Below are 18,014 nucleotides of genomic sequence, written 5' to 3'. Positions count from 1 at the left end.
ATATATTTAGTCATTTGCCCCCTCAGTCATCTGTCGCTAGCTCCGCCACTGCACCCTCGTAGTTGGACACCCACGCCGGATCCTCTAGCCTCATGTACTTGGAAATTGGGGAGGCACAAGCCTGCAAAGGAAGGACGCGGCGCTCCACCCACGTCTTGACAATGTGGCCGCTCGTCACTCAGTCCGCTTTTCTTCAGGCAGGCGGTGGTGTCTGCAAGCACCTTGGCCTCCGGCGATAGCCTGGTCAGCGGAGCCCAAGACCACAGTTTTTGTGGGGGCTCGTTCACGAAAGCGGGAAGGTCATCGCCAAGCCCGCACACATAAAACCAAGATTTATGCGACTCTCGAACAGATTGCACGAAGTGCGCCGGAGCTGGCATCTATTCGTCGTGTTGTTTCTGAACTGCTTTTCTGTCATGGTTTGAGGGAGAAAGGCAACTCACCAGTACCACTGAGGCACACTGTGAATGTTGGCGTCATGCACTCATGCCAGTAATGTTCAATGCTTTGAGTTCATGTTTCGAATAATTGCATCTGCATGCTTTCATGTAACAAACTTTCATCTGCTAGAGTACCCGCCATTCTAGCGGCATCGCTCGCGCGCGACGTCGTGGTCCACCCGATCGAGCTGCTACAGGCTTTTTTTGGCTGCTGGCGCCTGGTAAACCGTCAGTTGTTTTGTACATACATGACTTGTACAATGGGTAAATGACAGGTGGGCCTTGTTAACTGTGGGGGTCCAGGGATCAGCTGGTTTTTTGCTTCTTCAGCGTGGAGATGGGTTTCTGGGAGCGAGAGGAGCGATGAAAACCTGGATCGACCGGGGTGAAAAATATCTCGTGCCTCTCCCCTGCTCTCCCCTCCCCCGATCCCTTCCTTACCTCCCGCCGCGCCGCCGGCTCCACCCTCTTCTTGGCACGGGGCGGCCGACGCTGCCTTCTCTCCCCGGCGCTTGAGGTGCAGCAGTGGGGGCGGCAGTTGTCGGTCTAGCCGGGTCGGGCGCAGGTCACCGGCATCACGCGCCGTGCGCCATGATTCTGGATCGGGTGCAGATCTTCGCGCCGCCACCTCTCCTCCTCCTCCTCCTCCTCTCTCTCTCTCCCATGCCGCCACCGTTGCAAGGAGCAGGGGAGGGTGGCGACCGAGGATCCCGAGCCCTGGCCCCAGACCCTAGCCGCCGGGGAGCTGGTCTGGGCTAAGACCAAGGGCCGCCACCCGCACGCATCCACTCCCCCCTTGTCTCCTCCCCCCGCCACCACCGTCAACCCCTTCCTCGCCGCCCACGACGCCGACGCCCTCGCAAGGGCCAACACCGGCCTCGCCTTCGTTCCCCACGAGTTCCTTGCCGCCCTCGGCAGCGTGGCCGTCGATGAACCCACCGTCAGGCTGCTGGACCGTGCCCGACTCGAGAGCTGGGTCCGGGCGCTCGCCCAGGGATGGGGCCCCAACCGTCCCGACCGCTACCGGCGCCGCACCAAAGACGAGCTCATTGACAAGATTGACATCGACATGCTGGCCGACGATGGTGCAGCCTCGAAAGAGGAGGAGGAGAAGAAAGAGAGGGTGAGAAGAGTCTGATTCTGGTCAAGAGCCCCACCTCCCTTCGATTTGTGTTGGTATATGTGTTTGCTGCTGGTTCTGCTGCTGCCAAGCTTGGCTGCTGCTTGGCCTGACTCTACTTATAGGCTGCTAATATGTGCTACTATATGTTGTTGGTTGCCTCCTTATTTGGTTATTTGTGAATCTGGAAACACTGTATGAGAAGCAAGGATTAAAAAGAAGGCTATGAGCCAATGAGAAGAGCTTCATTTTCAGTTCAGTTTTTTGTAAGAATTGATGAAGGACATGGCATATGTTCAGTTGCTAACATTCTCTCTATGGTGTATGCACTTGTTGTTCCTTGCATTGGAGGGAGAGGAAAACTCTCTGTGAGAAGAAAGGATTGAAGAGAAGGCTTATGAGCCAATGAGAAAAACTGAACTTTTCTAGTTTTTTATTAAGAATTGATGAAGGATATGTCATCTGTTCAGTTCCTTACATTTTCTCTATAGTGTATGTACACTGCATTTGAGGGAGAGGACGACAAGAGTAAGAAAGCCTTACGGCGTGAAGGCAATAGCACGCAGGGCCAAGTCAAGCGCATTGACCTCGATGGCAAGACACCAGTACCATCAGGTTCGCTTGACTGCTTGCTAGGTTAGTGGTTCATCTCTTATTCCTTTTCATATAGGAAATATAAAGTGCGCATATAGAAGAGCCCATACTGGGCATCCTTTTCTTTTTAGTTTTTGGAATCCTTGGCAAAGGGTGTTATATATTTTTCATAATTCGTACCACTTACCTATTTTTTTAGCAGCATAGATTTAAATGTAGTAACAAGTGTTTATGCTTTGCAGCCCGGCATCAAACAGTACCCTTAATAAAGCTACACGATGGATGCTATTTGTCATATTTTGACCGATGAATCTGTTTGAATAGATTATACAGGATTGATGTGGTTATCAGATGATTGCAGTCTACCCCAGGGTGAGTTTATCCTTTTGGTTTATGCAGAAATGCTTATTTGGCTTCATGTGTAACATGATTTTTCAGCATCTAATATTTGTTCTGTCCAACATAGTACATGGGAAAGAAGTGCTACTGCTACATTACTGCTGTTTGCCTAGGGAAAAGAGAGTTCCATTGTGTCAGGTATTGAGGGCTAGACTATACATGGCAAATATTAATGTGTTTTGGTGAAACCAAAGATTTAGTGTTTGGGTGTCATCTTTGTTAACTTATTATTAAGCATACCAACTATGTATTTTGTCCCACATGAATGATTGAGAAAAACTCTGCTTTTTACGACATCGTGTTTGACTTATTGTGATGTCTAAATATTTGAATTTTATGTTGATGTTTTGACCGTGGATGCCAAAACATCACAGTTTGCCTGATGGAGTGAATTCCATTATAAAATGAAGTTCCTTCCATCAATTAGATATCTTTTATTAAATTGATTTTTCTACTTTGTACTCCCTCTATCCCAAAATAAGTAACTCAACTTTGTACCAAAGTTAGTACAAAGTTGAGTCACTTATTTTGGGACGGAGGGAGTATATACATATTGATTATTTGGATGCTTTCATTCAAAGATTTGCAGAGATCAATGAGGATTCGGGCGGCATGAAGGGGACTGGTGATAGGAAACATGGGTCCAAGAAGAAATCAAACAACATGGTGAGTTGTTCTCCCTTTTCAAATTTAAAACCTAGACTAGAGTCAGTCAATTGTAATTTAGTAATATGATTAGGATAGTATAATATTTTGCTACTACCTTGCTGATAGTTTCGCAGGGTAATTCTGTCAGCTATATATGTGTTTGTTTTTTACTGTAGTGAGATCACTTATTTTTATTTGTAAAATAGAAACATGAAGTGTGGTTATAAGAATCTAATAGCAGATGTTCTTCGCATGAACAAGCTGTGTAATGTACCTACTGACTAATAGCATAATCATGACTTGGCTTGCCCGGTTTTACTTTACGAAGAGTAGTATGTGGTGCTCTAATATTCAACCTGTTCTTGAATTGGGAATTATGTTTTTATAAAGTGCTTGTGTGTTGGTCTGATGTATATAAGTGAAAGAAAATAAAAAACGGATGGAGGAAGGGAACTTCTTGCTTTTCTTTTCCTTTTGTTTCTCTGTTTGATGATTACTCCCTACGATGATAAGGTTTACAAATAGAAATGTCCTACTCTTTGATCCCTTTTAGTGTGAACGGCTCGATGGCAAGCGTGACCGTCTGCTCCATGCTTTATTGGTTGTGTCTCCTCCACGCTTTATTGGTTGTGTCTCTGGCTCCGTGTGCGCTGCGCCACACGCGTGTTTGTTGCTTGCATGCTGCTGCTGCGTGTATGGTGTGTTGGCTTGATGTGGGTGTGTGTGTGTGCGCGCACACACACTAGCTAGGTGAGGATCACTGGCTCACTGCTCTCTCTCTGTAGCTTCTTAGGGAAAAAAATACTTTGCTGCTGGTCTGCATCATGCTTCTAGCATCTTTCCAGGCAGGTAGATGTTTCCAAGTTCAAGAGAGAAAAGGTCCTTGCATGCATATACTTTTAGATGACACATGACCAGAAGTCTTTCCTATGAAAATCATGTAGCCTTGTGACACCCCGACCTTTTTCTTCAGAAATTTGTGATGTGTTTATGCATGTCTGTTGTGATGTGCATAGGAGCATGATTTGTTCTGGCACTTTAGGCATTAGCACACCTATTATACATTGCGCGTGCGTGCGTGTGTGTGTGTGTTTGAAGTGTCAGTGCTTGTGTGTAGGAAGTCTAATAGGGTGGGTTTCGATTTCTTTTGCCTTTCTGATCAGCCCAATTGGCCCGGGCTGCGTGCAAGCTTTGTCCTGAGGAGGAAACTGACTGTGCATCATCAGTTTATCACCATCAGCTGGATCTTTGAAGCCATCTAACGCTCAACTTTAGTGACTGGTGTAGCGATCCAGGATTTTATCCTAAACTGCTATTAAACTCACAAGAGGGAGCATTCTAATAACAAAAGAACTCTACCATACTTTCTGATATATACTCCTGCATATATATATGTTGTACTAGAAGTTCCTATTTTTTAACAAATGCGTACCAGAAAATTGAATTGGCAATGTCTGCATAAATATGATGTATTAAATTATGTTTTGACAGGGATTTGTTCATTTTCAAAACTAAGGAAGTTGGGTTAGCTTAAAACACCCATTCATCAGTTCAGTGAACTTTTCTAATTGTATTTTAAATCCACAAGAGGGCAAAATCATTGCTCTTTCCCAGATCATCTAAATCAGATGGGCGGGCTCCAAACTCCCAGTGCCATTTGTCGTTTTTGTGTTTTGATTTTTACTTGAGTGCCTTTGGACCGGTGGTACTATGAAGAGGTGAGATTAACACCATTGATGGTTGCTTCTCTCCTGTAGACTACATCTCCTTCTCCTATATGTCAATATATCAACAAAACAAGAGATCTATAATATCATTGTTTATGGAGTTCACAGATTATTGAAGATTTTTGCTGCCATGGAATTGTGAGTTTGTGACTATACATTCTTGTGTCCTACATGTGAATTGAACATATATTGTCTCTATGTGAATGTAAATATCCAGGTATGTAGGCAAGTCCTAACTTTTATGCACATATTTATCTATGAAATGCATGCAAGCAAATCACATCTTACAGACAATTGCCCCCTTATTGGTAAATGTGATGATTCTTAAATTAACCGGTTGGAGATCGGTAGACAGTCCGGTGTATTGATAACTGGAGTTTAGTGCTCAAAATCCTTCTAACTTTTCTACTGACTGTATTTTCTTGACAGCTTTAAGAGAAGAACGAGTACTGTTAGTCATTCTCTGTAATGTATAATAGTACAATACTGGAGATGTGAATGGATAATGTTCATTTAGTACAGTATTAGTAGATGATGATTTCTTTTCTTTGCAGTCAACTCGTGTATATCCTGATATGTTCAGTCTATTCCCAAATTAATTCCTAAAGTAGCCTTAACAATTATACAGTCTCTATGTATTAGTACTATGTTTTCTTTGTTTTTTTGTGATCTGGAAGAAATCATTTTGTCATAACATGTGAAAATGAGTTTATTTACCTACGTTGTTGCTTTTATCAGTTAGCAAAGATGTTTGTCGCACTAGAGAATATCAGGTTCTAAATATGTACGTGGATGAACTTTAAATACCTGGATGATTATTCCGCATAAACAAAGTCATATTGTCATTTTTAACACAAGAACAAAGCAGTGTCCCATAACACAAATAGCTACTGTTTGTGTTGATTAGCAAATTTATTCATTGGTTATAGGGCATCAAGAAGAGCAAACACCAATGCGGTGAGACATACCTGTTCCAATATAAACATGCGGAAAGTAGTAAATCCTTTCACCTTGGCGAGGCACTGTGATCAACGGCCTAGCCCAAGCATGCCATAGCTCCTTGTATAATGCGTCGCTAGAACTCCCTGCACAAAGGATTCATTAGGTGAACTAACATGGCAAGTTTACTTTGTAGCATGGTAAATTTAGTTTTATAGCATGGTTAAAATGCTATGTCAGGTATATATAGAACAGCATTAACACATCGCGTGAGGTATGTGATGTCAAGGGTCTAAAAAGATTGGATCCCGTAACTGTAGCTTCGGAGCTCCAGTAATTACATAGCATCGGTCTAATTGGTGGAGGAAGCTCATGAACAGCTTCAGAGTTCATGCCCTGAAAATTCAATCCAATGCTCACATAAAACGATGAGGTATGAAAAGATGCCGTCCTCCATCTCGAGCACACGCTTTGTGAAAAGAAACTTGTGCGATTCCTCGAACACCACCCTCCTGCGCTGTCGATGAGGAGGTCCCCGGACACCACGAACCTGCCCCGTGCGCTCAACTTGCCAGTGAGCAGCACATACCTGTCAAGTTCAACACCGGCGGCAATGCTATAGCCTACAGCACAGTCGCTGCAACATGGGTAAGGGAGAGACCACGTCAGGGCTGGGAGGGTCTGAAAACAGCAGTGCTATACACACGACACACTGGGTTGGGCTCCTCTGCTATACAGTTGTTACTGTACAGATGCTGTAGCAGGTAGAATCTGGCGTCCGTTATAATCCAATGGTCCTCCTTTCTCTCCCTTAATAATTCTATTAATAACTACAAACAGCCCTAATAATAGTCCAAAGGAAAATCCTCTACGCCTGTAGAATTGGCACCAAACTCCTCCTGTCCGTCTTCCTCGTTCCTCCAGATACATGACCACTTGTTTACTGAATCAGAAATTATAACATGACGCAGAGTAAGCACTTCTTTTGTTCTTGGCAAGATAAGCACAAGGCATGGAACAACACCTTATCTGAAGGTCACTAATGGAATGGCTGCCAAGTTCCTCCTATTTCGGAAACTTTTCGAATAGAAATCATATGAGCATTCCAAACTCCATGGGCAAAGATCGACAAAGCAAGTGACCACTAAGTCAAACTATCACTGAAATTAAACCCAACACACGTGCATGTACCGCTAATGGCTATTGATGAACCACATTGCCATTGAGCGCTATGACTGATCTACAGGCTTTGGTTCCAAAAAACTATCATTTTTTGATTTTTTTCAGAAAGCTACCAAACGCGCGGTCCGCTGTTTCAAAAAACCCAAACCCGCGGTGGCTAGCGATTTAACCGTTTTTCTGACGGATTGGGCCCACATGCCAGGCCACCTGGCCACGCGCGCTCACGGCGCGGCCGTTGACGGCCGTTAGCCGACGCGGCCCGGTCGGAACGGGGGTAAATAAACCTCCTCGATCGGTCGCTCCTGCTCACTCACTCTCTCCCTGCTCGCTCACTCCCCTGCTCTCACTCCCCTGCTCAGTACGAGCTCGCCGCCGCTCGCCGTCTTTGAGGTGGCTCGCCGTTGACCTCCTTGCCACCATGCCTTCCTGGAACGACGAGGAAACTAGCTCGGAGGAGGACTGCGAGGTCGTCAGCATGGATATGGGAGTTATGGTAAGTTCTTTGCCACCTAGGGTTAGGGTTAGGTGCTAGTAGGCCGAGTAGGCCATGGATCTTGCTAAGTGTAGTGTTGGTGTTGTAGGATTCTTGTTCAATAGTGAGGCTGGGGTTTGATTGTAGGATTGATGTAAGCTAGGGTTCATCTCAGTACAGTGTTAGGGTTCATGCTGAGTTGGCGATTTTTTTAGTGTTCATGTTTAATGAAGCGTGCAAGTATATTCTGGTGTTGAGTGCAGATTGAAACTAGTGTTTGCTGGTTATTTTGGTTGCAGGAGGAACCAGACACCACTGTGGAGCCCCTTTTCTGTGGCCAACTTGAGCTTGCTCATCCCAAGTGCATTCTGCATCAAATGAGGCCTATTAAGCGTGTTGCTTTTGAAGGGCCTTTAACAGGAAGGCGTTTCTATGGCTGCCCAGTCCAGGTTAGATGGCAATAAACTTTTCTGCTATGTATGGTCACTGATGATTGATATGATGCAGCACTTTGTTTGATATGATGCCAATAAACATTTTTCTGCTATGTATTTTTGTTACTTTGGAAACTTAATCATGGCATTATAATAACTTATCACATCTCATTTATGTTATTCATTGTTAGAAATTATCAAGTATATACAAGTTAATCATGGAACTGAAATAAGCTCCTAGTCCATTTGTAATAACTTATCACATTTATAAATGCAGGAAAATGGTGTGAATTATGGTGTTGTAGAGTGGGTTGATGGGCCTTGGCCAACTGTTCTTCAGAGATGTTTGTGCAAGCTATGGGAGATGTTCCATGAGCAGAACTTTGGAAGGGTACAGGACAAGGAGAAGTTTGAGAAGGAGTTGGCCAGGCTTAAGAGTGGACATGAAAGGGAGTTGGCCAAGCTTAGGGCTGAAAATGACAAGCTTTGCATTGAGTACACCAAGCTTGTTGATGATGTATCCAAGATGTTTGATTGGCAGGATGGTAGGGTGGACAAGAAGGTGCACCAGAAACAAGTGGAGGAGGAAGAACTTGAGAAGAAGAAGAAGGAGCTAGAGGAGAAAGCTATGTTGGAGGTGCAGATGGAAAAGCTCAAACTTGCAAAAGAGCAGAGGTGCATTTTGCAGAGCCAAGCTGATATCATCAAGAACACCAGGAAGGCTATGAAGGATGTTCAAGTTGACAGAGATGTTCTTAAGAAGGAGAAGGCAAAGCTTGAGCTTGTTGTTGCTGAGCTGCTGAAAGAAGGGTATGGCAGCAAGGAGAAGTTAGAGCAAATCAAGGCCATCCTTGATTCTTGAAGTGGCTTTGATATGTTGGTGAAGTAAGTACATCCAAAGGCCTTTATATAAGGATGTGGCCTGGCATGACTGCAAGTGATTATGGGTGTACATTTTGGGGGAATGTGAAGTTTAACCTAGTGTAAAAACCTTATTTACTATGTTGTTAAGTTGTAATGGATCACCTATGCTATTAAGTGTTGTAATGGATCTCCTATGCTATTATGTAGTGGAAAATGGATCTCTTATGCTATTATGTAGTGGAAAATGGATCTCTTATGCTATTATGTAGTGGAAAATGGATCTCTTATGCTACTAAGTTGTGGAAATGGATCTTGTATGCTATTAAGTGTTCAACTTGATCTTCTATCTTTTAGATGTTATTTGTTAGCCTACATATATTATTTCTGTGGTTAATTGGGCTTGGTGGCCCACTATTCTTTGACCAAATGCAACCCTAGGCCTACTAAACCCAACCCCATCCATCTGTCAATATAAACCCCTCCCCACCCCCACCCTTTCGCAGTCACTCCACCAGCCGCCACCCAAAAGAAACCCTACAGATGGATACTGACATGGGAGATGTCACAGAGGAAGAGGGGGAGGCTGTGGAGGTTAGGACAGCAGCAGCTGCACAGAGGAGGAGGAGGAGGAGGCGCAGGCAGAGGGCCCTAGAGGCGGCCCAGGATGAGCAGCAAGAGGAGTTCAACCGCCGACTCGCCAACAAGGTACTGGATAAGTGCAATGATGAAGAACTAGAGCTGGTTTTCACTGGAGGCAGGGGAAGATCATTCATGGAGATAATTAGGTGGGCAAGGATTAGGGTAGTCATGGCTCCTCATCCAGCAACTAGGGCCAAGTGGGTCCGTTTCTTTGAGCGCTATGACTGATCTAGCTATCTATCTTTCTATCTGTAAGTCAATTTGAGAGAGAGTTTTGGTAGTTTTTGTGAGATTTGGATGTAATCTATGAGACTATCTATCTATGTAATCTATGAGACTATCTATCTATCTAGACATCTATCTATGTAACATGTGGATGTTTCTGAATAAATGTATGCATTTGGTCAGTGCTCTCAGTACCATATAATGCACTTGGTCAAATAGATATCTTTCTATCTATGAGACTATCTTTCTATCTATGTTTCTATCTGTAAGGTGTATATCAAGTGTTGAATCCACATATAGATAAAAGTTACAGATGAAATGAAGTTGCAAACAAGTGCAGAATCCACATACAGTACCATATTACAAACCAAATCAAACAGTGCAGTATGAAGTACTTAGTGAGGCAATGTTATTACAAACCAAATCAAACAATATCAAGCACTTGGAGTTCAACAACTTCAGCTAGTTACCACTTGCATAAAAGTAATCTTTCAGCCTATTAGATGGCTTCCTGACCCTCTTTGACCCATCCTGCACAGCTCTATTGGCAGCAGCTGACCTGGTGTTCTTTGCTGGAGAAGACCTTGATGACCTGGTGTTCTTTGCTGGAGAAGACCTTGATGACCTGGTGTTCTTTGCTGGAGAAGACCTTGATGACCTGGTGTTCTTTGCTGGAGAAGACCTTGATCCATTGCCAGAAATAGTTGTGTTCTTCTTCTTGGGAGGTGGTACTACTGTTGCAGAAGAGGTGTTGGTCCTGCTCTTCTTGAGAGGTGGTGGTGCTGCTGTTGTAGCTGGTGCTTCCCTCTTCCTTGACCTAAAAGCTGTCTGTGTTGACTCAGTTGTTGTTGGAGGAGGAGTTGGTGCAGGTGCAGAGGCAGCAGGTACCCTTGGTGGCCTTTGTGCAGTTGCAGCCATTGAAGAACCAGCCTCAGAGTAGTTTGCTCTATTTTCCTACACAACAATATTAGTTAGAACTATTTTCCTACAAATAAAATGAATGTAACAATGCAATGAATGTAACAATGGAATGAATGGACATACCTGGTGCTTGTTCAGCCTCATCTGGAACTTAGGTTTCAAAGGGACACCACAATTGTTGATCCTATGCCCTTGCTTCTTGCAGTTGCTGCATGTCACTGTACCAATCCTAGAAGTATCCTTTTTAGCTGGCACCTCAAACAGGCCTTTCCTCCTGGTAGTTTGTTTTTTACCTTTCTTTTCTCTAAACACAAGGGAAGAAATATCATCACCAGGTGTATGAGGCCAATGGTCAGGACCTGGCACAGGGAATATTGTGTGCTTATATGTTTCACAATACATGGGTTTCTTGAAAAAAGCAGAAACATAGTCTTCAGGGTGTATCTTCACTTTCTGCATTGCAGCAATGGCATGACTGCAGGGGATAGCTGTCATGTCCCACCTCCTACAGTCACAGGTCTTATTGTTCAAATTAACACAATATGTGTTTTCAGAGCTACTTGTGACCTGCCATATCCCTGGCCCTGCCATGTATGCTTCACAATATTTAGCCCACTTCTTCCCCTCTTCTAAAATCTCTGAATAAGTAGGTGTGATTTCCCATCTGCATGTCTCTATCTTCTCTCTGATCTTCTGAAACTTAATCATCAGCTTTGTTCTTATGCCCTCTAACATATTCCTGATTGGCTTGTTCCTAACATCCAATATCATTCTATTGAAAACCTCACTAAGATTGTTTACTACCAGGTCTGTTTTGCACACAGTGTCCATTTTATACCTAGCCCAGGTATGCTCTGGTATCTGTGACAACCACTGCCAAGCTTCTAAACTTTCTTTTTTCAAATTCTCCATGCCTAAATCATGTCCATGTTTGGTAAAGGAATAGGCAGCCTGATCTACATGTTTCTTAAGTTCCTCTCCTCTGAAACCAGCAGATTGGAAATTGGCATAAATATGTCTAAGACAAAACCTTTGTGGAGAGTCAGGGAATACATCATCTATTGCATTCAACAATCCCTGTTCAATGTAAGGTAATCTTAAGTGTTACTCATCTACTAAATAACATTTTACTCATGGCAAATGTAAAGGCAAATGTAAAGACTAGGTTCAGAACAATACCTTTTGCCTGTCAGACATAATTGTGTATTTGCCAAACTTATTGCCAGTTCCAATGACTGTTCTCAACTGTGTGAGAAACCATGTCCAACTGTCTGTCTCTTCCTTATCAACAACACCAAAAGCTATTGGGAAGATGTTATTGTTGCCATCCCTCCCTGTAGCTGCCAATATCTGCTGACCAGTGCTTAGCTTGATGAAGCAACCATCCATACCTGCTAACATGATAACATGAGTGCCTAAGTACATCAATGTTTAAAAAGCATATAAATTTCTGAATACTTACCTATAAATGGCCTGCATCCATTCAGAAAACCCTCCTTGCATGCAAACAAGCAGTAAAACATATAGTGAAACCTTGGGGTAGGAGCTGGGTTAAGTGGGTCCTCATGTGTTGTTACTATGCACCTACTACCAGGGTTAGTATCTAGCACACACTGCAGGTAGTCCCTTATTCTGTGATACTGGAGTTTGTGATCTCCTTGCACAACCTCAACTGCTTGCTTCCTTGCCCTATATGCCAAGCTTTTAGGCACATGCACACCAAACTTCTTCTTTGTGTATGACATAATTGTGTCAACACCAGCTCCAGGGTTGGATCTGACTGTATCCTCACAAACCTTAGCAACCCAATTGACTGTCACCTTTGTGTTCTCTCCACTTGCTCCACAAGTGTGATCCAGGTTCATCTTCTTGATACTGAAAGTTGCCTCATGAGCTATCTTGAAGGCAACTATGTAAAACTCACAACCATGTTTTCTGTCAGAGCACCAAGCAATAACCCTAGTTGGTTCATTTCTGTGATACTCAAAATTCCTAAGAGTCCTCACATGAAATTTTTTAAGTGCTTCTCTGAACTCAACTACATTTTCAAAGCACAAATGCATTGCAAACTGCTCATGTGCATCAGGCCTTGATGGATCATACCATATCCTCTCCTTCTTCTGCTTCTTCCTACTCTTCCTTCCAGATGGCAGCCTTGGTGCATCATCTTCATCACTTATGCCAAAATCACCTGGAAAACAGTACTCATCAGCTTCAGGGACATAATCTTCAAACTTGCTGTGCTCAGGCTCACTGTGAGACTTGCTAGTTGGGCCAGGTTTTCTAACTGGCTTAAGCTTTTTGGCTGCTTTTGTAGTTACAGCAGGATCCTCTACTATTTCATCTTCAGAAACAACTGGTTCTTCCACCCAAAACTCAGAAGGTTCTGAGTTAGCTGCACAAAAGTGCTCTGCAGTATCAGTGCCAGCCTCATCTTCACCCCTACACCAAGCTTTGTAAGAAATTTTCTCCCCTCTGTAATCACCCCTAAAGAACTCAAAATCTGAAGATGATTTGTCATCTTCAACTTCATCTTCTTCCTCTGGTACATCTTATTCTTATTCATCTGCTTCTTCTTCTTCATCTGCTTCTTCTTCTACATCTTCTTCTTCCACAATTGTTTTCCCTTTGTTAAAATTGCTGCTTTGCTGTGTGTTCATGTAGGGCTCATCAGGGGTTAAAGCTGGCAAACTAGCATTAGAGGCAGGGTACAGAACACCTTCTTGTGAAACTCTGTAAACAACAGGATCACCATCATGATCAATGGGGATCTGTTCCTCATCTGCTGGGCTTGGATCAGTAGCTTTTCTGACACTGATGTTCAGTACCTTATTATCAACAGATAAGTCAAGCATTTCCTCTAATGCCTCCTCACTATCCAGGGCCTCCACACCCTCCAGCCCCTTTCCCTCTTCCTTTACATATGTCAGAAATGCATCCATGCCATAGCCCTCCAACTCAACCAATGCTAATATGGTCAGATAACTGATATCTGAGGAAACTGAATACTTTTTCTCCATATTATCTATTCCTTGGAAATGTAGCCTCAAGTCCCAAATCTCTTCATCTAAGCTGTAGGATTAAATTGATAAACAACCGTTTTTTAAGTCACTGAATATTACTGAACTTTCTTCTAATTACAGTGAATGCACTGACCAAATGAACTAACCAAATGCACTTTCTTCTACACTGACTTAACCAATAAAATACAGTAGCATGCCAAGAACAAACAATTACTATCTCTAGTTCTAATTTGAACTAAAGCACCCAAAAATACAGTAGCATGCTAAGAACAAACAGTGTTTACCTCACTCCACCAAAGGACGACGCCCAATGGTGGCCGCCTGCTGGATCAGCGTGGATGCACTTCGCCACTGCCCTGGCCGCGCGGACTTCCGGATCTGAGCTCAGCGGATCCACAGGAGCCGCGGGCGGTGATTGTTGGGGAACGTTGAAGAAAACAAAAATTTTCCTACGGTTTCACCAAGATCCATCTATGAGTTCATCTAGCAACGAGTGATTGGATTGCATCTACATACCTTTGTAGATCACGCGCGGAAGCGTTCAAAGAACAGGGATGAGGAAGGCGTACTCGACGTGATCCAAATCACCGGAGATCCTAGCACCGAACGGACGGCACCTCCGCGTTCAACACACGTACGGTCAGCGTAACGTCTCCTTCTTCTTGATCCAGCAAAAGGGGAAAGGAGAGGTTGTGGAAGATGGCTCCAACAGCAGCACGATGGCGTGGTGGTGATGGAGCTGCAGTACTCCGGCAGGGCTTCGCCAACCACTATGGAGGAGGAGGAGGTGTTGGAGAGGGAGAGGGAGGCACCAAAGGCAAGGATCAAAAAACCCTCCTTCCCCCACTATATATAGGAGGGACAAGGGGGGGGGGCGCCGGCCTAGGAGATCCAATCTCCTAGGGGCGGCGGCCAAGGGAGGTTTCCCTCCCCCCCAAGGCACCTAGGGGGTGCCTTCCACTTGTGGGACTCTTCCCCTTTTGGAACCCTAGGCGCATGGGCCTTTTGGGGCTGGTGCCCTTGGCCCATGTAGGCCAAGGCGCACCCCCTACAGCCCATGTGGCCCCCGGGGCAGGTGGACCCACCCGGTGGGCCCCCGGGACCCTTCCGGTGGTCCCGGTACAATACCGGTGACCCCGAAACTTGTCCCGATGGCCGAAACAGCACTTCCTATATATAATTCTTTACCTCCGAACCATTCCGGAACTCCTCGTGACGTCCGGGATCTCATCCGGGACTCCGAACAACATTCGGGTTACTGCATATACATATCCCTACAACCCTAGCGTCACCGAACCTTAAGTGTGTAGACCCTACGGGTTCGGAAGACAGGCAGACATGACTGAGATGACTCTCCGGTCAATAACCAACAGCGGGATCTGGATACCCATGTTGGCTCCCACATGCTCCACGATGATCTCATCGGATGAACCACGATGTCGAGGATTCAAGCAACCCCGTATGCAATTCCCTTTGTCAATCGATATGTTACTTGCCCGAGATTCGATCGTCGGTATCCCAATACCTCGTTCAATCTCGTTACCGGCAAGTCACTTTACTCGTACCGTAATGCATGATCCCGTGACCAGACACTTGGTCACTTTGAGCTCATTATGATGATGCATTACCGAGTGGGCCCAGTGATACCTCTCCGTCATACGGAGTGACAAATCCCAGTCTTGATCCGTGTCAACCCAACAGACACTTTCGGAGATACCCGTAGTCTACCTTTATAGTCACCCAGTTACGTTGTGACGTTTGGTACACCCAAAGCACTCCTACGGTATCCGGGAGTTACACGATCTCATGGTCTAAGGAAAGGATACTTGACATTGGAAAACTCTAGCAAACGAACTAAACGATCTTGTGCTATGTTTAGGATTGGGTCTTGTCCATCACATCATTCTCCTAATGATGTGATCTCGTTATCAATGACATCCAATGTCCATAGTCAGGAAACCATGACTATCTGTTGATCAACGAGCTAGTCAACTAGAGGCTCACTAGGGACATGTTGGTGTCTATTATTCACACATGTATTACGATTTCCGGATAACACAATTATAGCATGAATAAAGACAATTATCATGAACAAGGAAATATAATAATAATGCTTTTATTATTGCCTGTAGGGCATATTTCCAACAGTCTCCCACTTGCACTAGAGTCAATAATCTAGTTACATTGTGATGAATCGAACACCCATGAAATTCTGGTGTTGATCATGTTTTGCTCTAGGGAGAGGTTTAGTCAACGGATCTGCTACATTCAGGTCCGTATGTACTTTACAAATATCTATGTCTCCATCTTGAACATTTTCACGGATGGAGTTGAAGCGACGCTTGATGTGCCTTGTCTTCTTGTGAAACCTGGGCTCCTTGGCAAGTGCAATAGCTCCAGTGTTGTCACAGAAGAGTTTGATTGGCCCCGACGCATTGGGTATGACTCCTAGGTCGGTGATGAACTCCTTCACCCAAATTGCTTCATGTGCTGCCTCCGAGGCTGCCATGTACTCCGCTTCACATGTAGATCCCGCCACGACGCTCTGCTTGCAACTGCACCAGCTTACTGCCCCACCATTCAAAATATACACGTATCCGGTTTGTGACTTAGAGTCATCCAGATCTGTGTCGAAGCTAGCGTCGACGTAACCCTTTACGACGAGCTCTTCGTCACCTCCATAAACGAGAAACATTTCCTTAGTCCTTTTCAGGTACTTCAGGATATTCTTGACCGCTGTCCAGTGTTCCTTGCCAGGATTACTTTGGTACCTTCCTACCAAACTTACGGCAAGGTTTACATCAGGTCTGGTACACAGCATGGCATACATAATAGAACCTATGACTGAGGCATAGGGGATGACACTCATCTCTTCTATATCTTCTGCCGTGGTCGGACATTGAGCAGAGCTCAATTTCACACCTTGTAACACAGGTAAGAACCCCTTCTTAGACTGATCCATATTGAACTTCAGTATCTTATCAAGGTATGTGCTTTGTGAAAGACCTATGAGGCGTCTCGATCTATCTCTATAGATTTTGATGCCTAATATATAAGCAGCTTCTCCAAGGTCCTTCATTGAAAAACTCTTATTCAAGTAGGCCTTAATGCTGTCCAAGAGTTCTATATCATTTCCCATCAAAAGTATGTCATCTACATATAGTATGAGAAATGCTACAGAGCTCCCACTCACTTTCTTGTAAACGCAGACTTCTCCATAAGTCTGTGTAAACCCAAACGCTTTGATCATCTCATCAAAGCGAATGTTCCAACTCCGAGATGCTTGCACCAGCCCATAAATCGAGCGTTGGAGCTTGCACACCTTGTCAGCATTCTTAGGATCGACAAAACCTTCCGGCTGCATCATATACAATTCTTCCTTAAGGAAACCATTAAGGAATGCCGTTTTAACGTCCATTTGCCATATCTCATAATCGTAGAATGCGGCAATTGCTAACATGATTCGGACGGACTTTAGCTTCGCTACCGGTGAGAAAGTCTCATCGTAGTCAACCCCTTGAACTTGTCGATAACCCTTAGCGACAAGCCGAGCTTTATAGATGGTCACATTACCATCCGCGTCTGTCTTCTTCTTAAAGATCCATTTATCTTCTATGGCTCGCCGTTCAACTGGCAAGTCAGTCAAAGTCCATACTTCATTTTCATACATGGATCCTATCTCGGATTTCATGGCTTCTAGCCATTTGTTGGAATCCGGGCCCGCCATCGCTTCTTCATAGTTCGAAGGTTCACCGTTGTCTAACAACATGATTTTTAAGACAGGGTTGCCGTACCACTCTGGTGCGGAACGTGTCCTTGTGGACCTTCGAATTTCAGTAGGAGCTTGATCAGAAGTATCTTGATCATTATCATTAACATCCTCTCTAGTCGGTGCAGGCACCTCAGAAACATTTTCTTGAGTTGTGCCCTTTTCCGGTTCAAGAGGTAATACTTCATCAAGTTCTACTTTCCTCCCACTTATTTCTTTCGAGAGAAACTCTTTCTCTAGAAAGGATCCATTCTTGGCAACAAAGATCTTGCCTTCGGATCTGAGGTAGAAGGTATACCCAATAGTTTCTTTAGGGTATCCTATGAAGACGCATTTTTTCCGACTTGGGTTCGAGCTTTTCAGGTTGAAGTTTCTTGACATAAGCATCGCATCCCCAAACTTTTAGAAACGACAGCTTAGGTTTCTTCCCAAACCATAATTCATACGGTGTCGTCTCAACGGATTTCGACGGAGCCCTATTTAAAGTGAATGCGGCAGTCTCTAAAGCATAGCCCCAAAAAGATAGCGGTAAATCGGTAAGAGACATCATAGATCGCACCATATCTAATAGAGTGCGATTACGACGTTGGGACACACCATTACGCTGAGGTGTTTCAG

General features: G+C 44.3%; 3 protein-coding genes across 6 annotated transcripts; 1 reads left to right on the top strand and 2 right to left on the bottom strand.

Moving 5' to 3' along the window:
• Positions 1–761: 761 nt before the first annotated feature.
• On the top strand, positions 762–8,999 carry LOC147980244 (uncharacterized). Of its 4 annotated transcripts, none has more exons than XM_087547448.1 (7): positions 762–2,196; positions 2,397–2,526; positions 2,621–2,691; positions 3,135–3,219; positions 5,037–7,542; positions 7,821–7,970; positions 8,233–8,999. In XM_087547448.1, the coding sequence occupies exons 5-7, from the start codon at positions 7,468–7,470 to the stop codon at positions 8,815–8,817; spliced, it is 810 nt and encodes a 269-aa protein (XP_087403574.1). In that variant the 5' UTR covers positions 762–2,196; positions 2,397–2,526; positions 2,621–2,691; positions 3,135–3,219; positions 5,037–7,467; the 3' UTR covers positions 8,818–8,999. The 4 variants fall into 4 exon arrangements, with proteins under 4 accessions (XP_087403574.1, XP_087403573.1, XP_087403572.1 ...); XM_087547447.1 differs by having other exon boundaries at positions 763–2,196; positions 4,959–7,542; XM_087547446.1 differs by having other exon boundaries at positions 763–2,196; positions 4,693–7,542.
• Positions 9,000–9,986: 987 nt separating this feature from the next.
• Positions 9,987–11,995, bottom strand: LOC147980243 (uncharacterized). The gene is made up of 3 exons (XM_087547444.1): positions 11,784–11,995; positions 10,728–11,681; positions 9,987–10,637 (listed from the first exon to the last, which is right to left on the bottom strand). The coding sequence occupies exons 1-3, from the start codon at positions 11,991–11,993 to the stop codon at positions 10,146–10,148; spliced, it is 1,656 nt and encodes a 551-aa protein (XP_087403570.1). The 5' UTR covers positions 11,994–11,995; the 3' UTR covers positions 9,987–10,145.
• LOC147980242 (uncharacterized) lies at positions 11,881–13,822 on the bottom strand. The gene is given in 2 exon segments (XM_087515529.1): positions 11,881–13,676; positions 13,815–13,822. Coding segments are annotated over 2 exon segments (1,656 nt in total). The 3' UTR covers positions 11,881–12,028.
• Between the last annotated feature and the right edge of the window lie 4,192 nt (positions 13,823–18,014).

Source organism: Triticum urartu, chromosome 3A, assembly GCF_056163025.1.
Source record: "Triticum urartu cultivar PI428250 chromosome 3A, HENAU_Tu73, whole genome shotgun sequence".
NCBI classification, from domain to species: domain Eukaryota; kingdom Viridiplantae; phylum Streptophyta; class Magnoliopsida; order Poales; family Poaceae; genus Triticum; species Triticum urartu.
The sequence above is the reverse complement of the archived record's forward strand: the minus strand, read 5'-3'. Positions and strand labels throughout refer to the sequence as shown.